We start from the raw sequence: 27083 nt of genomic DNA, 5'->3' as shown, positions 1-27083 counted from the left end.
TATATAGATAGATAGATAGATAGATAGACAGACAGACAGACAGACAGACAGACAGACAGACAGACAGATAGACAGATAGACAGATAGATAGATAGATAGATAGATAGATAGATAGATAGATAGATAGATAGATAGATAGATAGATAGATAGATAGATAGATAGATAGATAGATAGATAGATAGATAGATAGATAGATAGATAGATAGATTAGCATATGCTGCCACCCCTGAAAATTTTTCTAGATTCGCCACTGTGTATACATATGAGAACAGAGACTTTAAGCAGACAGATTTTACTTCGTGACGTTGACATTCACTTAGCCAATCGGGACCATGGGAACGTCTCCCTTTGCGCGTGCGTACTTACGTACGTACGTGCGTGCGTGTGTCAGCTAGCTGTTAGCTGGGGCTAACAGGACCTCGGTGTGCCAGACCTGTAACAGTCCCACACAGACTTCGTTTATGCCAGGAAACAGCTGTCGTTCGTGTAGAGAGGGGTTCACTGTTCTTGTTTTATGTCTGTCAATGTTTAACACCGAAGAGGATGACGGACTATGAGGAAAATCAAGATAAATTAACCAGCCCCAATACAACAGCGAAGCTCCAGGTAATCTACAGTTGGAGTGCCGTCTTCTGCTAGCTGCATCCTAAGGAGGAAAGCTCTGAGATTCTACAAGGACTGGATGCGGAAGGAGATATGAGGCAAGCTCAACAGCTAATGCTAACTGTAAGCTATGTTTGGGTCCACACTTGGAAAGCTGTTTACTGTGAGCATTTATTTAAAACTGTCCTACTAACCTGAGTTTACATAGCTAAAAGCATCCACCAGCGGATAGTTTAGCTCTGTTTTGTTTGTTTAAAAAACGTTACATTCACCTTTCATATGGTATGCGGCCTAGCATTAGCCGGTACCTAACGTTAAGAATTCGGATGTTAAACGCTGGCTATCGATTTTTCAGACTTGTAGCAATTTTATTATTTGTATCGTAAGTGTTTGCAGAGGCTAACCCACGCTGGTGGCTCACTGCCTCTACGTATATCATTTAGAAAAGCAAAGCGATTCCATAAAGCTAGGCTAAAGTGTCTGCTAGCCTGCTAATGCAAATCTAAAACTTAATCTCGCTTGCACAGCCCTGACTTGGCTCTAACATTTTGAAGTTTTAAGCTCAGTCTTTTGAAATTGGAAAGATGTTTTGGTCATGTCACGTACCCTCTCACAATGGCGCAAATGGGTGTACTTGGGAATATTGTGGTCAATGGGTGCTTAAAGTAATTTTCTTGCTTAAGTCAAACAGTCTGGCTACTGTTTGAATAATAAATACTTAATTACGTGTGTAAAATAAAACGAACGAGAGACATTCATAGTCAAAACACGTGAATAGCAAAGTATTATAACAATTGGGAGTACTGTGGAGTTTGGCTTTCCCCTAAATGCATTGCTAAAACAATATCAATCACAGAAACAGATCAACTGTCAAGTGACTATCTTTGATTTGTCTTTCAGATGAATGCCATTTCACACTTTCAGTGGGATGTCAAAGTGCCAAAAGATCATACAGCTGAATACCCAGCTGGGGTTAGGGTAGAGAAAAGCAGCATTGGTATAGAAAGGGCACAAGAATATGCAAGGACTTTCAACCTCCACTGAGATCTATAAATATCCACGATACAGAACTGTTGTCCTCAACAAACCAGCCTCGGTCACCATGCTGTCTATGTTGGAAGTGCCATCATAGAGAGAAGATACCGTGCCTCAATCTGCTGCACGGTTTTTTGAGCTCCAGCCTAGGAGGAAGCTTTCCAGCTTTTGTCTAACCCTAAACAGTGGAGATGGGCTCGCAAGCTTTACAGATTTTGCGGCAGGGTGTGTGGGCTTCACTCACAGGAGGCTGGTATGTGGACCCCCATCAGAGCACATTCTCCAACTGCATCCACCTGTACCTGTGGATCTTTCTCCTGGCCTTCCCCTTTCTTCTGTACATGGTAAGACCACAGTTAAAACGGCAGCTACGTTTACAGAATCATTCTTCTTTAAAAAAATGTCTTGTTGACCTGAGTTTTTTTTTTTTTTTTTGTTGATGTGGCAACCTGGCAAAAAATCAACACAAAAATTGTCAGTCAGAACTTTTCATACACTCAACATGGCAATTATGTCAAAGTAATTTTAGATACATTTGAATAGTTCTTTACCTCAGGGAAGTTGTACAAGATGCTGGGTGTAAGAAATTTGAATTTATTGTGGATTTTCTATATGTTGCACTTGGACTGAAATTTTCACATATGAAAAATGTCTATCTCTGGCACCAAGGGAGGATTGCTTAAGATCCATTTTCTCCTACAACACGTTTAACAAATTTTAAGGCTCTTAATTAAAGCAAGTTTTAATGAGTAACCCCACTTAATAAAATTCCTCATAAATATTGTTGTTTCTGTCAATACAATATGTTATGTCTTATTTAAATTTGTTAGTGGGATTTTAGAAAGTAGCTTCTGCTACTTTGTGTATAAACCCAAAAAGGTGTTTACTTTGGTTCTTCCAGCTGTAGCCAGATTCATGTGAGGCTCACTGTGTTTTTATCCGACTGGAACCTCGGGAGGGTTTAGATAAGAATGAAACCCTCCTCCATTTTCAGTGTTTCTAAGGTTTTGAAGGTCTTTAATGTGCTAATACTGAGCCAGAAATGTTGGTTCCCAAACTCCCTGTGAGAAACGTTTTGATAACCCAGGTATAATTAGGGAGTGACTCTGTCTAGAACAATTAGATCAGATCAGGCTGTACGGACACCGGGGGAAAGGAGACCTTAAAATTCATCCTTAATTTCTTCTTTGATGAATGGTGGATTTCTCTCATGTTTTGTTTCTTTTGCCTATTTATGTTGTTTAAATGCAATCGTTCCTTTTATAACTTATTTGGGTTTGCTGGACAAATTTAGAGTTTTCAAAGATTGAGATAAATGTTCTTAAACAAGATGTAGAGGAACTTAATCAATAAAACCCTGACATAATTCTGGCTGGATGTTTGAACAGTCTTATTGTCACAAATTGTACTTAAATTTGTCCTGTTTCTTGGCACATAAATCAAACCCACTTTTAATCAGACTTCATCAACTGTATAATAAGTTACAAGGGAGGAGGTCAGGCCTTGTTCCAGAAGCTTAATGTTCTCCTGCTTTATCCACTGCAAAACCAGTTTATATGTGTTTTGGCGTACATTTTCCAAGTTTGAACCATCTGAGATACACTATCACCCTCAGATAAAATTAAATTACTTGGGATGTTCAACAACAGTCCAAGACCCACCAAGTCTCAAGATGATCACAAGCTGAAAACTATAGAAACACCAATATTACTCACCACTCCAGTGAAGTTAGTTTAGCTTAACCATGGGATAAACGGGTGTAGAAAGAGAAGCTGCTCCAAAATCAACCTGTTTTAGCTTGACTTAAATCTTCAGTTGTCCATTTAGACTAAACATTTCCTGGGTCTCTAATTCCACCTGGTTTCTTTTCCACTCGCTCTCAGGCTCTTCCTCCAAGCTTGGTGGTGGCAGGCGTGTACTCTGCTGTGGTAGCGATCTTCTTTACCGCCATTAAGGTGGTTAACTACCGACTTCACGCCATGTTCGACCTCGGTGAGATTGTCGAGAAGAAGCAGGCTTCTCTCGCCGCTGACGCCCTGAGGACAGAAGAAGGAGACGATGGGTCAGGAGCTCATGATGGAAATCAACACAGGTGTGGAGATATAATTGAAAGGGATGTTGGAGAATGGCATTTTTATACTAACCAGTACTTATTTTTTTCCTGGGATAGTCACGTTGGTGTGGAGATGACCGTTTTTCGGAAGGTTAACTCGACTCCCCCGGTTCGCTGCAGCTCCCAGCATTCTCTTTTCGGATTGAACCAAGTGTCGGTGAGGATTGTTTGGTTCAGTAGCTGCATGTTGGCCTCACTCATGCAACTGTAATCCTTGTGAATTGACAAATATTTCATCTTTAGTTTTCAAAACTTTTTCAGTCATCTAACAATGCGGTCAGTGCAGAGTTAATAACTATTGATATGACTGATGAATTTTAATAAGCCATATATTTTTGATTTGTTAGGAGTTTTTGCCCCAGCTTGAGGATGTAGGAGGAACTACTGGTAAGCATTTAAACGGTCTTCTCCTTTTTTCTGAATTATTTGCTTGATTTTTGCAAACATTTCTTTACGTATAAGTATTTTTGATTAATTTTTTATTTTTTTTTTACAATATCTTTTCTTTTGCTTCAGATCTCAAAGAATTAACACAGGCACAGGGAAGCAATAATGTAATTGTGACTTCGGCCCATCGTGCGATTTTACGTCAGAGCTCCCAGGACGCACAAAGTAAGGCTGCTGTTTTTTTCTGTGATCTGCAGTGAGCTTTATTGCATGCTGAGTGGTGTCTAATCCTTGCCTGTATAAAAATAACTCTGCCTCAAAGCATGTGCAGATGCACATTCTTATAAATCCTTTCAAGAATAAAGAGTACGTTTTGAAACTGTGTTTGGTCCTGTTAAGCCCAACTTGCATTCCAGGATTCCTACACAGTCTGGAAAATATGGGAAAAGTATAGACTTTGATTGAAGTATCTTCCAAGACCTCGATCAGTTTACGACTTTATTCTATATCTTATTGCTTCTATGCTGTGTCCTTCTGTACGCCCTAGCTTCTCTGTTCCTTAATATATCTTTCCTCCTTGTTTTTCTTACTGCCTTCCTTCAATGTGCCTTTCCTGGTCCTTCCTCCTTTTTATCAGTTCCTTTCAGTCTTCTGTGTCCTTGCTACTTTTTGCCAATCTTTCTTCCTCCCTCTCGTCATGCCTTTCTTCCTTTGTCTTTGTATCCTTTCTTCTGTCCTTGGATGTGGTTTCCTCTCAATTTTGAGCTTACTTCAATCTAAACTCTGAGCATTGTGGATGTTTCTCCAATAAATTTATGAAAAACACTTGTATTTTACATTTAATTTTGCATGAAAAATACTGGACTTTGAAAAATCATCTTTTTACATGTAATATTTGTAGAATGCTAAGTAGTTGATGGATTTCGGTCTGATTTTGTCGTTTTTTTGGGGATGTTTCAGGGCCCTCCAGTATGGCCCAGTCCTGCATCTCTGACTCTCCAGGAGGAGAATTCCCGGGTCTCATTGGAGTTCCTGGAGTGTCATCTGGACCTGATGATCCTGGAGGATGCCTGTCCATCCCGCCTTCACCTTTAAGTCAAGAAGATGGAGGTGAGAAGGAACAGCCGAAGGACTTGCCAAAACAATCATCTCAACAGAGTACCAAGGACAATGGGTTGGGAACATATTGTCCACTTGGACCCTCTGCCGAATCTGGAAGCTTAGGTGATACACCCCTCAGCCCTCTTATAAAGAGCAGCTTAAGCGAGGAGTTAAGCGAAAACCTCATGGGTTTGGGTCTGGACCCCGGAGCTTTTGCTCCAGGAACTGAGCACCCAGGCAGTCGCAGTGGGGTAGCTTTGGCTGCGGGGTCCACAGACAGCTGCTTCAGTGCAGGCGGAGCTACCACAGACCGAGAGACACTAAGCACCGTAAGCAGCTACCGCTCTGAGAAAACGGACTCCACTCAGTTAGAAAGTCCATCGTTGAGCCAGTCGCGGCCTGCGGATGGACAGACTCCTGCTGCAGCACCAGTGTCAGGTTCTATTGCTCTGAAAAACACAGAGGATGCAGCCGGACAGGGTGGCAGTGACACTGACAACCTGTCGGACAGTGTGCTCCTACGCTCCCCTTCCAAAGAGTTGTCCATCAGCCAGGGCTTAGACCGGACACTTGTTGAGGAGGACTTACCCCCTGCACACTCTGATATTGCACAGCCCCCTCCTCTCCAGAACTCTTCCCCTTCAAGTAGTGGCCACTCAGAGGTGTGTGACTTGGACAGAAAATCTCATGGTCCTCCTCTCCCCCCACCTCGGCAGGCCAATTCAGTGCCTTCAGGACTGGCCCTGGGTCTAGTGTGTTCTGAGCCTGCTCTGCCCATATCCTCCACCCCATTGTTACTTTCTGATCCGCCTGCGCTCCAAGCCCAGCAGGTTGTTCGTCCTAAAGACTTAAAGCTGCTGCGGGCCGGCGGCGGAAACATGGGCCACAGGCCGGGCCGAAGGAAAGCTCCCAGACGGCGAACAGGAGCGGGCAGCAGCAGTTTCGACTGCGGCTCTTACAGGCGTCACCACAATCACAGGCAACACGGAGATTACATCCCGGTGCGCAGCCGGCTGGGGGCTAAAGCTTACAGCGAAAGTTTGTTTGAGGACTCCAGTGACGAGGACGACGGCAGTGATATTAGTGCCGGGTCCAGCCTGGGCTCCCAGCGCAGATACAGCTCAGACGAGGACAACGACAACGATGACGACTCGAGTTCCTCTACCTCTTGCTACTCCTCAGACCTCGCCAACATCAACATTTCATCCCTTCTCTCCACTGCTGCTCAACATCCTGCTCCAAGGGAGGGCGATTTACCCGAAACCTCCGCCCCCTCTCACTCTCGTGCTGCTCAGCGCTCCTCTAGCACAGCGAGCGCTAAGACTCATGCGAGGGTACTAAGTATGGATGGGGCCGGCGGGGACCAGAGCAACGCAGCGACCACGCCCTCCGCGCTTCTTCCAATGCCCTCCACGTCCACCCCGGCTCCTCGCACCCTTACTATGTCTAAGTCTGATCTGGAAGCCCGGACTATACACACTGACGGCTTCCCTGTATGCCATCGTCATCATCGGCTGGATTCTCTCGGAGGGTCTTGGACCGGCAACCAGATGGGTTGGAGGGCAGGAGAGCTGGTTGAAGAGGGAGCCGTGGGCGGAGGTTAGTTCACCTGAAAACCAGTAGTTTAAAGCCAGTGTTTCAGACTTACCCCTTTTCTGAGAAGGAACTCAGTTTTAAAAATGTTTTTGACTACCCAGTTAAGTATTCAGACCCTGATTTTATGCCAAGTTTTATGGTTTATTCTTAGAAGCACTTGATAATGGAGCTGCACAATGTATCAAATCTTAATATCGAATCCTTCCAGGTGTTTCACTTCAACTGCAGTGCAGTAGGGTTCTGCTTTCTGATGATGCATTTGGCCATTTGAATAGATGTTTGACTTTCCTGGGATCTGAGAAACTTCTAGAGCTCACCGAGCGTTATGGGTACATCGTGTCGAAGGGAAGGAAACGGTACTGAGGAAAACGGGGGTAATAATCATAGAGCTGCACAATATAATAAATTACAGTCATTATCACAATATCATTGTTGTATTGCAATCTTAAAGGCAAACGTTTCAAAACCATTTAATAGGCTACAGCGGCCTTTAAGGGCTGAGATCCTTGTATAGTTTGAAAGACTCAAAATGTCTCTGGGAAATTTTGTTTAATTATAATAGGTGTTACCATTTAAATTTTCAGCAACATTATTGCAGTTTTGTGGGCTCTAGTGTCCCTTATTCGAAAGTGGGCTGACAGAAAAGGGGGGAAGACATGCGGCAAATGTCGGCCGGGTCCGGGAATCAAACCCGCAACCTCCGCGTCGAGGGTTGAAGGCCTCCAAATGTGGGTTGCGCCATCCCTTGCGCAACCACAGCACGCCCAATATTGCAGTTTAAATAATTTTGTAATATGGTGCAGCAATGCCTATTTATCAGCCAATATTATTTCTAGCAATGTTATTTATTCTTAATACTATCAAATCTAGAAATACGTTAATATTTCTTGTTGAAAGGTCATATTTCTTTAGTGTTTAGGTTTTTGTACCTACACTTTGGAGCTTTTCTAATTTTGTCATTACAACCAGAAATCTTAATGTGTTTTATTGCGATTTTATTTGACAGACCAAAACAATTTAGTGCGTACATTTGAAGAGGAAGGAAAATAATAAACAAGTTCTAACATTTTAAAAGTAAAATGTAGCGTGGGATACATTTGAATTCACTTTGTTGGACCACTTTCCCTGCACTTTTAGCTGCAACCTTTTGTCTCAGTTTTTGCAAAAAAAATAATTCAATCATCTGCGATCTGTGAATCACAGGTGAATCTGTACATTTTCAAGTTTTGTCACTCATTCTTAATTGTCTTTGCAGTCTTTTGCTGAGTCCCGGTCGGTTTTCTACATAATTGCTTGTTTTTAATTCCATCTATTTTCCCTTTAGCTCTCACAAGTGTCTCTGTCTCTGCTGATGAAAATAATCCCCGTAAAATAATGCTGCCATGTTCACTATGGGGTCAGAGTGGTTGCACATTAGTTTTTCACCGCGAAGCATCTTACATTTGCATTGTGGCTCCCGGATTATTAATAGGTCAAATTATGTTGACCCAGAATTTGCCTTGGAATTAGTAAAAAAACACGTCCTTAATTGGGAGTGAGTAATTGAATGATAAATGTATCAGAGGCATTTTTTGCTCATCAAAACTGTAAATCAGCATTTTAACATCACATCCCCAGAGCAGTGCTGAAGTCTAATTATGGCTTTCCCCACGTTGTAAACTTTAACGAGTCGCCAAGGAGGAAAACATTTTCTGTGGCATGAGGGCAAGTCAGGTGTGGTGTAGATTAAATCCTGAAAATGTGGTTCTGATACCAGACAACCCAGGGCTCAAACAGCCAGCAGCGTGTTTTATGAATAGCAGCAGCAGCAGCTTGTAGGCAATGTCTCCTTGTTTTACTTTCTTTAGAAAGAAGTTAAAACCATGACGCCTTTGCTGATTTTTATAAGCTTGTAGGTTTTGCATTCCTGATGAGCGATGTAGAGCAACTAGATTTGCTGGTGCTTTGTCACTGATTAGGAGGGAGGAAACTTGCTTGAAGATGTTTGAGTAGATGTGAGATTAAAGTTGAAGAAAATTCCAAGATGGCTCTAATTTAAGTCTTGCATTTAAGGGGAAAAAAACATGATTTCCCTTTCAAAAGAAGATTTTAATGAGCACAAAGAGTTTGGCCATAAATAAATCAAAGGAAAGTGTATGTTGAAAGGGGGACTTGGATTATATTATATATGATTTATGAATTTATGAATTACATTTTTAAATTTAAAAATGTGGCTTTTCCACAGAGAACTTTGCACAAAACTTCTATAAAAAAAATAGTTCAGTTCACACCTCTTAGGAGCAACGGGTATTTAACAGACTTTAGTGTACGTTCTCATAACAAGGTTAGAACACATCATGCTGTATCGGTTCGATAAATTAGTTTGTGTAGCTAATCTTAAAGCTGATAGGGGTAAGGTTTTACTAGTACTTCCTGCCATCAACAAATTCACTGACAAAGTTTGAAACCTAAAGAATCAAAAATCAAATAACAAACCTCAAGTCAAATGCTCTAACTTGGATGTGAAATGTTCCAGACATTATTGCCCAAGAATGGTTAGTTTGTCTTGATGAAAATCTGCTGTTGGTATGTTAAACGGTAAGATCAAAAGAATTTACACTCCCACTTCTGAGATGAAGCTAGTGCTTTATCATATAAACGGTTGATATGATGCAGGAGGGATGATTTATTTCACTCGAAGCCGGGAGCACGGTGTACTTTTCATCCTCAAAGCTGAATAATACATTTTCAGGCCAAAGTGTGAGCTTTCTGTCAGAGTTGAGTCTGTTGTGACGAGAGGCACCTCACTGTTTGTCTATCATAAATACAACAGAGATTGCGTTTAGAAGAATCGCCTTTCCCTTTAACGTAGCGTTATCCACAAGAACCAGTAAGTGGATGTTGCTTCTTTTAAATAGCTAACCGACTTGAATGTATAACCAGTTTCGATGCAGCCTTTTCTTGCTGTTATTTATGTCATCAATGGTGTAATTGAAGCCATTGCACTGATGAACCCGTTAACTCTCCTCCAGCTTTAGGTCCAGAAGACGGAAGCAAACATGAATGCCTGACGAGCGTGAAGAGGACCCAGGCGATCCGCCGGAGGCACAACGCCGGGAGCAACCCCACACCCCCACCTTCAACAATGGGATCGCCTCCCAGGTTAGTGTGGTAGACAGGAAGGAGTAAAAGGTTGCATCAACCCTTTCTTTCATCACTCTGATCTTTAATAAATCTGTAAAAAAATTAAAAAATCTGCTATGATGGTGTCGAAATCATTTTTGTTAAACTAGTTTATAAAGATCGTGCTTTTCTTTGGTTTCTTATAGCCTCCAAGACCTTCAGCGTGTTCGGACCTCGTCTCATTCCCGCACCCGCACGCTTCCATCAGCCTTACAGTTTGCGTCTTCGCTCCTCCTCCCCCGCAGCGGCATCCACGAGGCCTCCAACTTCGACGACACATCAGAGGGAGCGGTGCACTATTTCTACGATGAAAGTGGTGAGTCAGTGAGTTTGAAGGAATAACTCAGTGGGGAAGAGGCATTGTCAGGCAATTTGGATGTATATTAGATTTCAGCCCCGGTCTAATACTTCAATCAAATTGATAAAATTAGTAACTTGTAAGTGCTTGAAAATGTGACAGTTATAAAGTTCAGTAAAATATCGCTTCATCACAGAGTAATGCACCTACTGTTTGACTGGAGTTGTTCATGATGCTGCATTAGATGCGTTTAATCTTTACTTCAGCCGATCTTTTGTCCCAGTCAGGGATTTTTTTTTATTACATTCAGCTGGGAAAAAAATAATAAAGCAAATATTGTTTATTCTTAATAAATACTTTATATAAAGTTGAAAAAAAAATATGGATTAAGAAAGTTTAAACTTGATACAAAGGCAGAATAAAATCAATACATACTTCATATTTACTTTTATTTTGGGTGTTGTGTCTCAGGAGTGAAGAGATCATACACTTTTGGACCGGCTGGAGGTGGTTACGAGGACCCGGTTCAGTACGTAAAGACTTCACAGGCTGCATTATTTTTAAAAGAATTTTTTATGCTACTGAGTGAATCGGTTTCTTGAAAAGCATACAGCACAGTGAGTTGTTAAAATGTGAATGTTGCAGAGAAAGAGAGAGGCAGTCCCAGTCATCAAGCTTCACCTCCACTGAGGTTCAGGATGGAGCTCCAGTCCTGTCCATCCTCCAGCCCAGACCCGTGGTTCTGCAGGGCATGCAGGTCCGCAGGGTGCCGCTTGAAATGCCGGAGGTTAGCCGTCCTTAAGTACTTGAATAGTAGATTATTCCTGGTCGAATATGTTGGTCAGTCTTTTTTTTTTTTTTTAATTACCAGTTTTTTACCTTTTTTTTTTCTCTAGTTTGACCTTGATCACGAATCCCTCCAAGAATCCCATGAGAACACTCTGATGATTGAGGAGAAAGCCAAGCCTAAGCAGTACTACCGGTTTTGGGTGCTGCCTGGAAAGTGGTTGAGGGTTCGATACGATCGACTGGCTCTTCTGGCTCTGTTGGACAGGTGGGACGAAATGTTGGAGTAATGAAAAGAAATGATAATTGATGGCCTTTTTTCTTTTTAAGGCATTTAAGTCGGTTTATTTCAAAAAGCCTTCATACCTAAGGCAGTTAGATGAAGGAGTTGCAGCCTGGTGGAGTTAAAAATAACAATTTCTCTGGACTTTGCGTGCAGGAATCGCCGTGTGGGAGAGAACGTGTTTTCGGTGTTGTTGGCCAGCCTGGTGGCCTTCCTGGGGTTTCTGCTCCTGCTTCAGGGCTTTTTCAGGGACATCTGGGTCTTCCAGTTCTGCTTGGTCATTGCCAGCTGCCAGTACTCTCTACTGAAGGTAGGTAACCTGCATATTTTAGAAAAAAGCGTTTACACTAATCATGTATCTTTCTAGACATGTGGATTCAAATGTTTTTTTCCTCCAGGATGACATGTTTGTTTACGCCTTACAAGTTGTAGAATCTTTATTGTTTATGTTACTGATTTGATAAATGTGAAATATAAAATTGTCTCCTTCTACTTCAGAGCGTACAGCCGGATGCCGCCTCCCCGATGCATGTGAGTATTGATTTATGTTCATCATTTGATTGGGGAGCAAATGCTTTCATGTTGAGCTGATTTGGTGAGGTCTTAAGGAAATGTCTTAGATACTTTGCTCAAAATTTATACTGCCTTCCACCTTGATCTTTGAGTAGAGGGAGAAATGATGAAATGAGAAATGGTTTCACAGCAAAAGATGAGACGAGCAGAAGAGTTTTAATCAGGCACTGGCAAGTTACCTGTGTCACGTAAGGCAAGGTTTTAACGAGCTTTTATTGAGATAAGAAAAACTCCCAGAGAGATTGGAGTTTCCTCCAGATATATGGAGCATTTAGCAACAGTGCTGCCCCTTCCCCACCTGTTGCTTTGCAGTGCTGGACTCTTGGCTGAAATAAGGCTTCTGACCTTTCAGTGGTCTCCATAACATTTAAATTTGGCTCATAGTGTCTTCATACATGCTGCATGAAATTAAAGAAGCATCACTCATTACTCTGATTTTACACAATACCATAAAGAACATTTGAAGTGTTCCATTGGTGTAGATTCAGTCCATGGATAGGAGAGAAAATCATTCATTGTACAAGCACAAACCTGAGTCAACCATGCCAGTACAACTAAAATAAGTGTTTTCTTGTCTTATTTCCCAGGGCCATAACTGGATCATTGTGTACAGTCGGCCTGTTTACTTCTGCTTATGTTGTGGGATGATCTGGATATTTGACCTGTCTGGGCGAGCTGGAAGTCTGCAGCCATTCTCCCTCTATGGGGTCACTTTCTTCTCTGGACACTTCCTGCTGTGTGTCAGGGACTTGCTTATTGGTCAGTTTTTATCAATCACTTTTTAAAATCAACTTTTTGCTAGGTGATGTGTCTTCAGATTATACTAAAAAGTAAATGTCTTTGAGAGTAATTGATTTTTTTTTCCCCCCGTTGTTCTACAGTTTTTGCCTTGTGCTTTCCGGTCATTTTCCTGTTTGGGTTGCTACCTCAGGTCAATACATTTGTGATGTGTCTGCTGGAGCAGATTGACATGCACATTTTTGGTGGAACCGGTAAGACTACTCTTGCCCCGACAAGAAACAGCTTCTTCCTGTTTGTTGTGAACAGCTGGGGAATATTTTCAGATGATCGTGCTATTTTTGTTTTATTTTGCAAACTGTTATAGCTATTTATTTTATTTTTTTCAAAACCCAGCAAGCAAACAGCAGTGTGTTTCACCCTGTATTTATAATATTTAAAAATCCATTGTCTGTTGATGTAGTTTGACTCTTCCATGTGTTGTTTCTGAACTTTGTCTCCTCTTTCATCAGCTACTACCAGCCCGCTCTCATCTCTGTTCAGCCTCATACGCAGCATAGTGGTGGCAGCTCTGCTTTATGGATTTTGCCTCGGCGCCATTAATGTAAGTCCTTCTGAAATTTAGATTCATCGTCGTCGATATTAGTTGATATTTAATGTCAATATGCATTTAATTGGAACAGGCCCCATGGGGGGATGCCCATGTGCCAGTGCTGTTCTCCGTGTTTTGTGGTCTACTTTTGGCCTTGTCTTACCACCTAAGCCGCCAAAGCAGTGACCCAACCATTCTGTGGTCAGTGTTCATTCTTCCTATTGTCAGCAGTTTGAACAGTGAGAGATTATGTATAAATCTCCTTATATGTAAGGAAGAAGCAAGTTTTTTTGCTTTTATTTCAGAAGTGGTGATAAATGTCTTATTTCTTCATCATGATGCATTAAAATGGTATGTTATACAGTAAGCTACTTAAAAAACTTGTAGAGTTTACTTTTCTAAATTTGGATGAACATGAAAAATGAAGGACAGTGGAAACAGTTTTGTTTCTAATCATTCCTGTTTTCCGTTTTACTCAACTCAAAATTTTGACTTTCTAAAAAGTGGATGTAGACACTTACAGAGCTTTCATTTGCTTTTTGTCTTCTGTATTTTAGTTTTCAACTTGAATACACTCGCCACAACTTTGCTGGTATCCTGCAAACAATATCTGGAAATTTGAGACTAAATGATAAATGTACTTAATCCCTGCCAAACACAGCTGACCTTTTTCTGTTTTCGCCACACTGCAGCCAGTGAAGACTTATAATGCATATTAGTTCCTCTGTGATTTATTTAGCTGTTGGCTTTTTGCTTTAGGTCACTGGTCCGGTCCAAATTATTCCCAGAACTGGAGAACAGAACACCAGAAGATCCCCCTGTGGAAATCAAAGATCCTCTCCCTGAGAAGCTGCGTAACTCTGTGGTAAAAAACGGCCCGACTGATTCCAGCGGCATGTTTCCAGGTGTTTCCGTGCTCCGTGGTTAAACCGTCCCCGTTTCTTTACAGAGTGAGATCCTTCATTCAGACCTCGTCATGTGTCCGCTCATGGCTGTGATTACCTTCGCCATCAGTGCCAGCACCGTTTTCATCGCTCTCCAGGCAGGAGCTCACTCTTCCAGTGCTTTTCGCTCAAGATCGTGGCAACAGGTGGTCACAGATTTGTAATGCTCGTGCTTTTCTTTCCCCTCTTGACCCTCAGCCTGCTCTCAGCTTCGTCTTGTACATCCTGGCCGGAGTTGTGGGGTTTGTTACACACTATCTCCTGCCTCAGCTCCGTAAACAGCTGCCATGGTTCTGCCTTGCACACCCTGTGCTCCGATCCAGAGAGTACAGCCAGTTTGAAGTCCGAGGTGAGCGTCTGAGGAATTTTATCTTCTGAAAGTACTTCTTAAAATAAAATTCTTCTAACACAGAAAATACATGGAACAAGCCAGTTCACAGTCGGTTTCAGGAATGGACTGGAGCTGTGTTTACTGTTTCAGTTCATTTTTTTTGTGCATCTTCCCTTTTTTCATTATTTACTGCTGTGCAAATGTATTCACTCATCAAATTTTGTTGTCACACTATAACCACAAACATCATACTTTATTGAGATCTCATAAATTTTGAAGGGAAACACAAATGAAACCTAGTTCTCCCTTTCTGTTTTTTTAAACAAATCTAAAAAGTGTTGTGTGTGGGTACACATGGAAGAATGACAAGGAGAAAGACATAATAATTCCTATATACAGTGTATCATAAGGAAATATTAATATTTGATTTCTCAATAATAATGATAATTCTAAGAATTTTATGCTGCATCTCAAAATCTCAATACTTTGAAGTTTTGTGACTGTAATGTGACAAAATGGCAAAAAAAAAAAAAAAGGTCCTTCTGATTCAGCGTCTAATTAACAGCAGTGTTTCTACCTCCAGGTTATTTTACAGCTTTGATTTGAACGGTGCACTTTTAACTGTGGATTTGTGTCTGGAACAGTCTGTGTAACATTTTGCTCTCTGCCTTCCCCAGATGCTGCTCAGCTGATGTGGTTTGAGAAGCTTTACGCATGGCTTCAGTGCGTGGAGAAATACTTCATCTACCCAGCAGTGGTGCTGAACTCTCTGACAACCGAAGCCCGAACTGTCGGCCAGAGTCATAAAGATCTGGACATGTAGTGAGTCTTGTCAGGGTTGGCTTTATGGCTAGCTCCCGCCACTTTTTTCACCTGAAATCCTCAGTACAAAATCAGAATCCAGCTGTGGATGTTATGTTCAGCAGCTCGTGTCTGTGTTTTTCCTCCAGCAGCCGAGCTCTCTTCATCTCAGTCGCAGGAATGAAGCTGCTGCGCTCATCCTTCTGCACCCCGTCTCAGCAGTACGTCACGCTGTGCTTCACCACGCTCTTCTTTCACTGCGACTATCCACACTTCTCGGAGACCTTCCTCATCGACTACTACTTCATGTCCATCGTCTTCAGCAAGGTGAGAACACAAAAGATGTCATTTTCTCCAGTTGATTAAAAACACAAATTTAAGACATTGCTATATATAATGGTGTTTTTTCTTTGTGTTTCGACAGATGTGGGATCTGCTGTACAAGTTGCGCTTTGTTCTGACTTACATCGCCCCTTGGCAGATCACATGGGGCTCAGCCTTTCACGCTTTTGCTCAACCGTTTGCCGTCCCTCGTATCCTTCTGTTAGTCCAACCTGTTTGCAGTGTTGATAGAAAAAGATTCAACTCTTCAAGTTATTTCTTGTTCCTTTCTTACAGCAATCAAATTGAATTCCCACATTGTGTCCTTAACTCGTGTTTCTTCAGACTCTGCTGTGCTTTTCGTTCAGGCAGTCTTCTCCGCCATCTTTTCCACGCCCCTCAACCCCGTTCTAGGCAGTGCCGTGTTCGTCACCTCTTACACGAGGCCTGTGAAATTCTGGGAGCGAGACTACAAGTATGTGTTTTGACAATGTCTCGCATGCATGTGTGAAAGTGCTGCTCATAAACTCCAAATACTGGATCAAGTATCGCATTTGAACACCAAAACCTTTGTTGCAGCACAAAGCGGGTCGACCATTCGAACACCAGACTCGCCACTCAGTTAGACCGCAACCCAGGTACGCCGCCAGGGATTTTTGCTCGTGTTTTTACAGCACTTGCAAAATTTATACATTTTATGTTTTCACATTTTATCATACAAATATCAACTTTAAAATTTTCTTTAATAAATCAACACAGATTAGTACATAATTAAGTGGAAGAAAAATCGTATCGTTTTTGACATCTTTCACAATATTCCAGAAGTGGTCAGGTTTTTAACATGTAAATAAAAACAATCAAGTGCACAAGAAGCAATTGTCCTTTTCATTTAAAGGTTTACATTTTGCTGGATTTGTATGTAGCCTTTGCTATACTTTCTAGAGCTTATTGTGCTGAAGGTGCAGCTGCTGCTTTTGTGGGATGTTTCCTCACCATCCTTGCTCAACTAGACAAAATAACTTGGTATGATCTCATTTTCCTCTGCTGTCCCCTAAAATGACTCATAGGACTTTAAATGAGACTTCTTCCATGAAAGCCGGATTTGTGGAAGTCCAAAACTTAATTTCTCCTGTCACCAGATTCAGGTCAGAGCTCTGCAGCTCTTCCAGAGGGAACTGCTGTCCACTAATTGTGTTGTTTGACTCCGTTCACAAATTGCTTCTGAAGACAGTTGATTGCACGTCATTGTATTTAGGGTTTTCAGAGGAAGGGTTAAGCATCAAAAAGTCCAGGGGTATGAACAGTTTTGCAAGACACCGTATTGTTTTGTGTTATTGCTCTTGTGGTGAGCATCTCTTCTTTTCCCCCCCCGAAGGCGCCGACGACAACAACTTGAACTCGATTTTCTACGAGCACCTGACGCGCTCTCTGCAGCACAGCCTGTGTGGCGACCTGCTGCTCGGTCGCTGGGGCAACTACAGCACGGGCGACTGCTTCATCCTGGCGTCGGATTACCTCAACGCTCTGGTGCACATCATCGAGATCGGCAACGGCCTCGTCACCTTCCAGCTGCGTGGGCTGGAGTTCAGAGGTCAGCTGTGGCTTAGGGTGCAAATGAGTGGAGCCTTTGAAAGCTGCAGCTGTTACCAGAGAGCTGTCACGTCTCAGTCTAGAGAGTTTTTACTTTCTAATTTCATTCATGAGAATGTTTCAAAGATGTCATTTTAAAGAAGGCTGAAGAGGATTGTAGCAGAGCTTTTATGTCTAAAAATATTTTCATCTTGTCTTAAAATTACATTTTATGCCCAGATTCCTGGCACTGTCATTTCTTACAGAGTATAAAGGCTGTTTATTTTGTTACAAGTTTCTGGAAGTTTAGTGATGTCCTACAGTTTCTAACCTTGCTTGATTAAATAGAAATGTCATCTTTGGCTTTGAGGCTGATTGTGACACGTCACGCCCTGCCCAGGTACGTACTGTCAGCAGAGGGAGGTAGAGGCCATCACAGAGGGGGTGGAGGAGGACGAAGGCTGCTGCTGCTGCGAACCAGGTCATCTGCCGCAGATGTTGTCCTTCAACGCTGCGTTTGGACAACGCTGGCTGGCCTGGGAAGTGGCCGCCACCAAGTATGTTCTGGAGGGCTACAGCATCAGCGACAATAACGCAGCCTCCATGTTGCAAGTGTTCGACCTGCGCAAGATTCTCATCACCTATTATGTGAAGGTAAGACGTTGATCAGTGGAGGTTTGTTTTCTAGGCTGATGGATTCTTGACTTGATAACCAGCTGTACGATTCTCATGTAAGGTGTTACGTGTTGTAGTCCGGAAGGAAACAACCTTGAAGTTAAAAGTTTTATAATATAAAACAAGAGGTACTTGGAGAGTATCTAATGTTAACATATTGAAGTTTATTGTGTAAAATTCATCCAAATAAACACACAGTGTCAGGTTGTTTCTGTGCTGTTTGACTCTCCCTCAGTGGATGTTTTTTTATGTTTTTTATTTTTATGGTCTTATTGTATTAATACATTGGTCAGTGGAGGAAAAACTCACCATCAGATATTATTTTTAGGAACTTGTATCTTTACTGCATGAACGTCTATTCTGATGTAGAATGGTGCCATGGCAACAGCTTCTCTTTTTTTTCGCAGATTCAGTTAATGGCCAGTCATATCTCTTCTCTTAAATTCTTCTCTTTAGTCAAAGGTTCACAAATATTGATAATTGCTGTGATTTTAACAACTGTTAGTTATAATACCACGCAGTGCTCATGCACATATATTCCTTCTGTACATTTATTGAGTCCCACTGTTGATCATGCACAGAATTTCTCTCTAACCATTGTTTTCAATGTAACCGCTTCATATTGAAACAATCTGGATGTTTGCGCCACCAGAGCATCATCTACTATGTGAGTCGGTCCCCGAAGCTTGAGGAGTGGCTGGCGAACGAGGCGATCCAGGAGGCCCTGCGGCCGTGCCTTGCCCCCAACTACGTGGACAGCGACCCCACCTTCAACTTGAACATCGACGAGGACTACGACCACCGAGCCTCGGGCATCACCCCCTCCTCATTCAGCATGGTTTACCTCGACTGGATTCAGTACTGCAACAGCAGGCGCCAAACGGTTAGACCCGACGCGGCACGACGACAAGAAAGCTAACGAGAAGAAATTGTAAATGTTGCATGTTTTAATTTCTGTTCTTTAACTTTATGTCGGTGTTGTAGCCGGTAACTTGTGAGAGAGATTCCCCACTCGTCAACCTGTGTTTTGGCCTTTGTATCCTGGGAAGAAGAGCTCTGGGCACAGCATCTCACAGCATGTCTGCAAGGTAAAAAACCGCAAGACCACTTTCACATTATGCCACATTTCAACCGCATACTTAAATGTATTTTATTGGGACTTTAAGCACTATGAATCCGCACTGTTTACCATAATGATGATGTAGAAGGGAAAGAAGCCTGGCTGTCTTTGTGTTTATCAATGAAAATGTGCAAGAACAAAACCATGAGAAGTCTTATTTGTAGTTTGCAACAAACCAGTTAGAGAGAACACAAAAGCAGCTCAAGAACGACAAATCCTCCTGCAGAATGAAACCTGCAGGTATCATTCTGTTCGGATGCTGTTCTTCAGCAGTCAGTGAAGCATTGGAGAAATTTCTGGAGCTAAATACAGTGTAATGCTTAATAGGTCGACCTTCAGGCAGGACCCCAACCTTAAACAATCCAACAAAGATTAATTTAAGTGGTTTAAATCGATGTATTTGAATGGCCCAGTCAAAGTCCATGTAAAATCTACAATTGCAGTTCAGACTCTCCATTCAGTCTGATTTTGAGCTATCTAGCAGCCAAGAGAAGTTAAATTCAGTTTCTAGCTGTGCAAAAGCGGGTGGAGACGAATCCTAAAAGATTTGCATCCATTTACGTCTGAAATGTTATACTGTTACTTCTCCCCATGTAAAGAAATATTCAAATTTTTAACTGTGACAGTTTGGAGCCGTTCCTCTACGGCCTGCATGCGCTCTTCAAAGGAGATTTCCGCATCACGTCGCCCAGGGACGAGTGGGTGTTTGCGGACATGGACCTGCTGAATCGAGTTGTGGCGCCAGGAGTCCGAATGTCCCTCAAACTGCATCAGGTGAACGCCACTGAAAACAAAAGAGCATCTAACTACGTTTGGGTATTTTTTCGTCACTGGTGTTGAACGGTTGCTTTTTTTTTTTTTTTTTCCCCTCTGTAGGATCATTTTACGTCTCCAGATGAGTACGAGGATCCGATGGTTCTGTATGATGCAATCACTGGCAACGAAGAAAAGATGCTGATTTCCCATGAAGGTGACCCGGTGTGGCGCAGCGCCATCCTGGCCAACATGCCGTCACTGCTGGCGCTGCGACACATCATGGATGACGGCAGCGACGAGTACAAGATCATCATGCTCAACAAGAGATTCCTCAGCTTCAGAGTCATCAAGGTCTCTGTTGTGTAGAAATGTCCAATTTTTACAGTTTCGTTAATGTTTTTAACAAATCTGTAATGTTTCTAATTACACATTAATTAAACGTATATTTATAATCTGTAAAAGAATAGGATTGGATTTGGGCATTTCTAGGTTTGGAAATGATTTTATTCCCAGACTTTATATGTCCCAATGTCTAAAAGTTTTTTGCTTCTGTGACGTTCTTTCCTAATCCCTGTGGTTCCTTCTTTCCTTCTTGTGTTCTGTCTTTGGGTTGTTGCTTCTTTCTTTCATCATGTCTGTCTTGGTATCTTTGTGTCCTAGCTCCATTTCGTCCCCGTTTGTTCCTCTCTTCCCTCTTTGTATCCTTCCTTCTACTTTTCAGGTTCTTCTTTTTTGCACGTTACGTCAGAGTAGTAAAAGCTAATCCGCTATTAAATATTTGCAGTGGATTTCTATGAATTTAGTATTTTAGAGGTGAATGTAGAGGTCTGCTAACTCTGGGAGGTTGAGTGTTGAAACATATGCAATTTATTTTGAAAAATATCTAAGAATTGTGGATTCTGGATGTTTTAAAATATGAAAAATGATCTTTTTTTTTTTTCCCCCAACTTTGTGCCCTTAGGTGAACAGAGAATGTGTGCGTGGGCTGTGGGCCGGCCAACAGCAGGAGCTGGTTTTCCTGCGTAACCGTAACCCAGAGCGAGGGAGCATTCAGAACGCCAAACAAGCCCTGAGGAATATGATCAACTCCTCCTGCGATCAGCCCATTGGTTACCCGATATACGTGTCCCCGCTCACCACCTCGTACGCCGGGGGTCACGGCCAGCTCCGGTCGGTGTGGGGCGGCCCGGTCAGCCCGCACAACATCTACACATGGCTCATCAGCAGCTGGGATCGGTATGGGTGTCTGTTTTTTTTGTTTGTTTGTTTTTTTTTCTTTTTTCAGTCGGTGCTTTCAGTGTAGACTCCGATCTTTTTGTGACTGCAACGCGTCTCCCTGCAGGCTGCAGAAAGGCTGCGGCGCCGGCTGTAACAGTGGCGGAAACATCGAGGATTCAGACTGCGGAGGAGGCTCCACTTCCATCTCCACTAACCCAGCCATTCACACCACGCAGAGCACGCCGGCCTCCGGCCTGCCACAGCCGCACATCACCACTGTCCAGCCCTCCATGGGTAGAGACCTTTTGTTTATTTCATATCATTTAAAAAAGGAATATGATTACTAATTAAAAAAGGAGATCAAAGCTGTTGCGTCGTCATGTTTTCTTCCATATTTAAGAAGTAGAGATGCACCAATATTGAAATATTAAAAATCTCCTAGATCAGGTCTTGGTGACTGTGTGGCCAATCTATGAGGGCGGATCTATTCAGTCTAATTCTATGGTTTGTGCTCTAAGTGACCTCATGTTTTAATATTTATTTTCACTTTCTGGACCATTTGAAAGATTTCTTGGTGTTTATTTTTCCATGTTTGACAACAGTGGTCAACCTTTTTTTATTTTAGTTTCACTATTATTTTACATCTGCTGTCCATGCTCCTAATTGCAGTGACTGAACATTAAAGTTGTGTTGTTTTTACATGTTTGACCAAGCTTGTGCAGCTTTTGGTGTGTTTAACTGGTGCAGAGTTGTAATTTAGTACATTTATGTCAGTGCTCATAAAAAAGAAAAAGGAAAAGTTTTAAGTCAATTCTGCATTGCTTTTCTGTTTCGGATCCGCCGACATTAAACCTCAGATCTTGGTATTGGTAGTGCAAGTGAAAAAAGTGGATCGGTGCGTCTCTATTAAGGAGCCATTTTAAGGCTGGTCTTGCGTTTCAGGTACAGACAACCCCGCAGGCCCGACCCAGAGCTGGCCCCACCATCCCCAGCCTCTCCCATTGGCTCTGCTCAGCCAGTCCGAGAGCAGGATGGAGGCTGGCCTGCTGTCCTCTCTGCAGCGGACGTCCTCCATCCAGGGGCTCCTGGGCCAGCAGCTCTCCAGCTCCCAGCTCTCCTTCAGCAGCTCCGTGGTTCCGCCGCCTCTGCCCGCCCCGGAACGGTTCTGCCCGGCAGCCCTGCTGGAGAACTCGGGCCACAGGTTGAGCCACAGGAGCGGCCTGCACTACGAGAGCCACTTTGGCAAGTGGAGCTTTTCAGGCAGGAAGGGCTTTAACGGGCCGGCCGCCGTGGAGATGGAAGGAGGGCCGGTACAGACGATACGCACACAGGTAGGCAGACTGCTGGTCACGCCATGTTTGTTTACTCTGAGCTTCAGTACAATGGAAAACTAAAGACACTAAACAAAATCTGCTATCATGTGTAGCCTCCCAAGTTTTGAAAGTCTGATCATTTTTTAAATCTTGCAATGTGAACCAGGCATTAGATTTCTAACTACTAGCTTTTTCGTTGGATTTCCATCACAGTACACATACAGTTTGTGATTTCCTTCTGGTACAATTTCAGCTGTGGGGAAAAAAAGAATCATATTTTTATATTGGGCTTCATGGAAAGGTGGCTGTGATTTCCTTGCGTCTGTAGATGGTGGTTAAAAATCCCCAAAGCACTGGTATTAGAATGCCACATCATGTGAAAGGGGAGAGATTTTCCTACGTTTTGATGCAGGATTAAACGTGGTAAAGTAGTTGTGGAATACAGGAGCTCAGCTGAGCAGCAGAGTGGGTGAAGTTACCAAAGCCCAAAAATATTCGCAGAACAGAAACTGTCATTTTTAATAAAACCTGAATCGTTGCAGTCAAACTCTGACCTACTTCTGATTGGAGTTTCTCACTGAGGTTGTTAGCCTTCAAGTGTTTGAAAGCTTCCCGCTAAATTTTTTAAAGGATTGTTCTTTTTATTATTATAGTATATTAGAAAAAGAATGTTTTAAATGGACATAGAGACATATTGAAATGTATGAAGAGCTGCATGTTTGACGGTATTTGCATCATCTGGAATCACGTGGCTCATTAAGGAGGATGACGCAACATCTGCAGCTTCTTCATTGTTAATCTTTTTCTTTGCCTTTTCGGTCAGGGAGAACACTTTAATTAGACTTTCCTTTGTAGTTTTTATTTTTATTTTTTATAATAATTATTTATTATTATCTCTCAGCCTCCTCCTCCTTCAGCGCCACCGCAGGAGGCCGGTATCAGACACGACCCACTCGGAGCCACTCAGAGGCTGGACCGGTCTCTGCTGGATTCAGGTGGCTACGGCTGTATTTGAAGCTCCGGCTTCAAAAGAGGAATCCACAGAGCTGCCTTTACTCGATTAACTCCGCTGACTTTTGCACTGGCGACATTTTCTACGACGAAAGCACACCGTGGGACCCAGTCGGCCCCACCCTGACCGGACGCATTCCAGCCGCTTCGGGACCCATTCCATCGATCCCCGCCTGAATCTGGGAGCAAAAACGTCCCCGGCGCAGCCGGAGCGGCTCAACGTGCGGCAGAATTTAGCCAACTTCACAAGTCGGGTTTCATCATGACATCTGATCATCTACCTTTTTTTTTTTTTTTGTGTTTCTTCGGACAACCTTTGGGTTGTAACAGAAATGACAGGCCAAAAAGGCCAGTGCAATTAAAAGGGATATTTTGCTTCAGGAGTGCTTATTTTTCTACACCAGAGAAAAGAATCTAGCGTCTGACTGTCTTTTACTCGACAGATGCAGTGACAAGTGTTTCTTTTTCATCGATTTAAAAAGAAAAAAAAAGAGAGATCAGTAGGTTACTGTACCTGACGTGTGGAAACCATGAAAAGCCTTGTTTAGTTTCCCCCCCCCCCAGTTACTGCGTCCTACTGGACCTGCGGCCGAGCGTCGATATCTGATGGAGCGCATTGACAAACTTCAGGAGCCTCCGCGGTGCCTCTCTCCACCGCACGCCGCGTGGAAACAGAAATAACACCCAGTCCTCTGAGGAGCGCGGCCAGATCAGCAGTTAACAAAGACGTCCTCCCTCACCCAGACCGACGGGCGGTGCGCCAGCGGCTAGTTTACAGATTATTTAGAAGTCCTGAGTTGAACGGTGGAGATGTGGAAGACGGAATGGGCCAAACGGAGGCTCCTCTGTCTGAAAAGCCTGGGGCTTGAAAACCCACGAACTGGGAGTTAGAAATGTCAAACCTTTTTTGTTTCAGTGGGTTGGGTGTCCTTTCTTTGTTTTTTGTCTTGTTTTGTTTTTTGTTTTTTTACTTGAAGAATCCCAAGTTCCTCAGTGACTTAAAAACACACTGAGTTTTCTTTTTGTTTGATAAAAGATCAATAAAAGCCTGACTGGTTAGATCCAGCCGGCTGTCGGCTCTCCAGATAGCAGGGATTCATGCTGCTCAGTGTGGGGAGCAGCGCTTCCTCTCCCGTTACTGTACTACTGCTTCTGCATCCCCCTGCTACTACTAATGTACCCACTACTACTACTGCTGTTTCCTTCGCAGTTAAATCCAGCGTTATAGTTGGAACATTACACCGCGGAACAAACGGTAAAAGCAAAGGCGAAATATTTATTTGACTAACGTTGTCTTACTGATTATCTTTTATGAGCGGGGCTGTCTATGTGGTGTGCTGATGTATTTGCCTTCTGTCAATTGCATCCTCTCTCTCCCATCAGCTTGTCTAAAAAATGCATCACCAATACCAAGAGTTTTGTTTAAAGGGATAGTTTGCATATTTGAAGTGGGATTTTGGAAGCACTTTTGACCAGTGTTTATCTTATTTTGAGACTAATCAAAGTTTTGAACTCGCTTCTCGGTATTAATTTTAACTGCGCATAAAATATTTTCTTTCTAGCCTCTCTGACTTCAGTGGTCAATAATTATTTACATCAAGATTAAAGGCAACATCACAGTATTTTTATTCATTTAAAATGGGAGCAAAATGATTACTGGGTTAACATTTTAAACTGGATTTAGCATCTAATGTAGCAAAAACCAGTCAGCCCAGTCTGTGTGTACATTCTAGAGAAAACAGATCTTTCACACTTAGATTTCTACAAGGCTGCTTACATTTTCAGACCCAGTATGTATTTAGGACAAATTTGCAGTTATCCTCTTATCTTCCTCTTATCCCTTTAAGTCTTGCTCTCTCTCGCTTTCCCGCAGCCCGAGAGAATAAATCGTCACGTCAACATATCGCAGCTTCTTGCATCTCTGCACTTAATTGCTAATTTCTTATTCATTTTTAGTCGTATTCACTCAATAACCACCTCTACACGGAAGAGTGTAGTTGTTGAGCTTTGATCATGATCGAGGATCATCCGATTCAATTCACCCTCTTTTTTTTTTGTGCATCACCAACTTCTTTAGGTAATATCGGATCATTCCTCTTGAGTATCGGGGAGGTTTTAATGGAGAAACCAAACTTATAAAAAACTCTAAAGAAATGAGTAAATCTCAGTTTAAAGTTGGTAAAGAACATTCTTCTTTTTTTTTTTTTTTTTAAGTGGATCATTGTTCAAAAAGTGATTTGGATTACGCTCTGTTTGTGAAACATGTTGGGACTGAAATCAAGTTACAGAGGAGAGTTTAATCTACTGTCCATCAGTGCTTCACACAAAACCATCTCCAAATAAACAAATCGTCTCTTTACGCCTGTAGCGTGACTGGAAATATTCCTGAGAACTCAAATTTAGCTTTTCTCCTTTCCACTTCTTTTTTTCTTCTCTCTCTCTCTCTTTTTTACCGCTGTGAAAACCTGCGAGTTTTAATGGGTTGCAGGTAAACATGAAACAAGACACAGAACCTGGCAGATGTTCTCCTCCCCGCCGCAGCGCCCAGCTGTCGGCTCTCTGCAGTGTTTGTAACGTTGTGCCATAGCATTAATTGCCAGATCCTGGTTTGCTCACAAATTAATTTCTCTGATTTTTTTCTCTTTTTTTTTTTTTTTTTCCCCTCTGTGGGAAACTTGAAAGAAGACAAGCGTTCTCAGGATTTAACATTTTGGTGGGAGGAAAGAAAATTAAGAGGGATTTAAGATCTTTTTTTAATTATTATTTGAGTCGGGTGGCTTGAATTAGGCTCTGGTCGAAAACTGGATATTGGAGGCAAATTTGACGCTTAGAATTAAAAATAGAGTTTTAAAGTAAAGGTCACTTAGTGTGTGGGTTGGGAACTGGGTCACACTGGTGTCACAATTCTTCATGGCGTTTGAGAAATCACTCTCTTCGCTTTCGTCTTTGCTCCACTTTAAGCTCCTTACAGATTTTTTTTTTCTTTCTTTTTTTAATTTAATCTTTTGAGCAGCCCTGAGAATTTTTGTAAATTTGCTGCGAGGAACCTTGTACAGCATCTCTCCCAGGACTTGGTAACAACACTCTCAACTCAGGAAATACAGACTTCTCGATCAGTGCTGTTTTTTTTGTTTTGTTTTGTTGTTTTTTTTAATATAATTTGCATCCAAAGCAACGGGGAATTTTTCTGTCTTTTTTTTTTGTTGTTCTTTATTCTTCTTTGTTGGGAGACGGGAAAGCACAAGCTAACAGGCAGACCTGGGTGTCCAAAAGGGATTTCTGAATCTCTAGATCTATGTACAGCATGTTTGCTATATGAATATATATTTAAAATATAAATCTATTTTATTATTGGGTTGTTTTTTTTTTGGTTTTTCTTCTCCATCAATGACACTATGTGCGAAAGGGTGAGACTCTGGATTTAACTCAACCTGAAGAGCTGAAATGTGCAGTTCGGGAAGAATCACTTATTACTTCTTTTGCACACGATTTCATCGTCCATCATCCCAGTTTTTGATTTTGAACATTTTTGGGAAGGTGGTCTTTTATTTAAGAACTTTAAGTCATTGTTCTGTACAGTTTTTTATGTGACTTTTTTTTTCTTCTATTTAAATTAAAGTTTTTGTCTTTCTTTGCAAACTTGTTGGTCGAAGTGATTTCTTTTTCTTTTTTTTGTGAAGTCCTGTATTAATCTTGAATACTTTGACTTTTTGTCAGTTTAAATTTGTTGTAGATTGGAAATTAATTGCCTTTTAA

General features: G+C 42.1%; 1 protein-coding gene across 4 annotated transcripts; it reads left to right on the top strand.

The window, feature by feature from the left end:
* Nucleotides 1–382: 382 nt before the first annotated feature.
* LOC122844432 (pecanex-like protein 3) lies at nucleotides 383–26961 on the top strand. 4 transcript variants are annotated; one of them, XM_044139845.1, is made up of 36 exons: nucleotides 384–727; nucleotides 1505–1983; nucleotides 3523–3731; nucleotides 3810–3909; nucleotides 4100–4139; nucleotides 4269–4364; nucleotides 5100–6839; nucleotides 9848–9977; nucleotides 10145–10314; nucleotides 10768–10825; nucleotides 10942–11083; nucleotides 11193–11350; nucleotides 11522–11675; nucleotides 11864–11896; nucleotides 12526–12697; nucleotides 12820–12930; nucleotides 13189–13280; nucleotides 13360–13469; nucleotides 14028–14133; nucleotides 14218–14310; nucleotides 14411–14561; nucleotides 15221–15365; nucleotides 15494–15671; nucleotides 15769–15877; nucleotides 16011–16140; nucleotides 16245–16303; nucleotides 17041–17256; nucleotides 17635–17888; nucleotides 18562–18792; nucleotides 18894–18997; nucleotides 19656–19803; nucleotides 19906–20136; nucleotides 20747–21021; nucleotides 21128–21297; nucleotides 21946–22334; nucleotides 23218–26961. In XM_044139845.1, exons 2-36 carry the CDS (start codon nucleotides 1831–1833, stop codon nucleotides 23329–23331), a joined length of 6771 nt encoding a protein of 2256 aa, XP_043995780.1. In that variant the 5' UTR covers nucleotides 384–727; nucleotides 1505–1830; the 3' UTR covers nucleotides 23332–26961. The 4 variants fall into 4 exon arrangements, with proteins under 4 accessions (XP_043995779.1, XP_043995777.1, XP_043995780.1 ...); XM_044139844.1 differs by having other exon boundaries at nucleotides 383–727; nucleotides 3523–3909; nucleotides 15497–15671; XM_044139842.1 differs by having other exon boundaries at nucleotides 383–727; nucleotides 3523–3909.
* The last annotated feature ends 122 nt before the right edge of the window (nucleotides 26962–27083 follow it).

This window comes from Gambusia affinis, linkage group LG15, assembly GCF_019740435.1.
Source record: "Gambusia affinis linkage group LG15, SWU_Gaff_1.0, whole genome shotgun sequence".
Classification (NCBI taxonomy): domain Eukaryota; kingdom Metazoa; phylum Chordata; class Actinopteri; order Cyprinodontiformes; family Poeciliidae; genus Gambusia; species Gambusia affinis.
The sequence above is the reverse complement of the archived record's forward strand: the minus strand, read 5'-3'. Positions and strand labels throughout refer to the sequence as shown.

Excerpts from the sequence above, each read along its gene's own strand:
- LOC122844432 (XM_044139842.1), top strand. The coding sequence starts at position 1,831 with ATGGGCTCGCAAGCTTTACAGATTTTGCGGCAGGGTGTGTGGGCTTCA. Across the intron at positions 9,978-10,144 it reads ACAATGGGATCGCCTCCCAG|CCTCCAAGACCTTCAGCGTG; the intron begins GTTAGTGTGGTA and ends GGTTTCTTATAG. Across the intron at positions 14,311-14,410 it reads CCGTTTTCATCGCTCTCCAG|CCTGCTCTCAGCTTCGTCTT; the intron begins GCAGGAGCTCAC and ends CTTGACCCTCAG.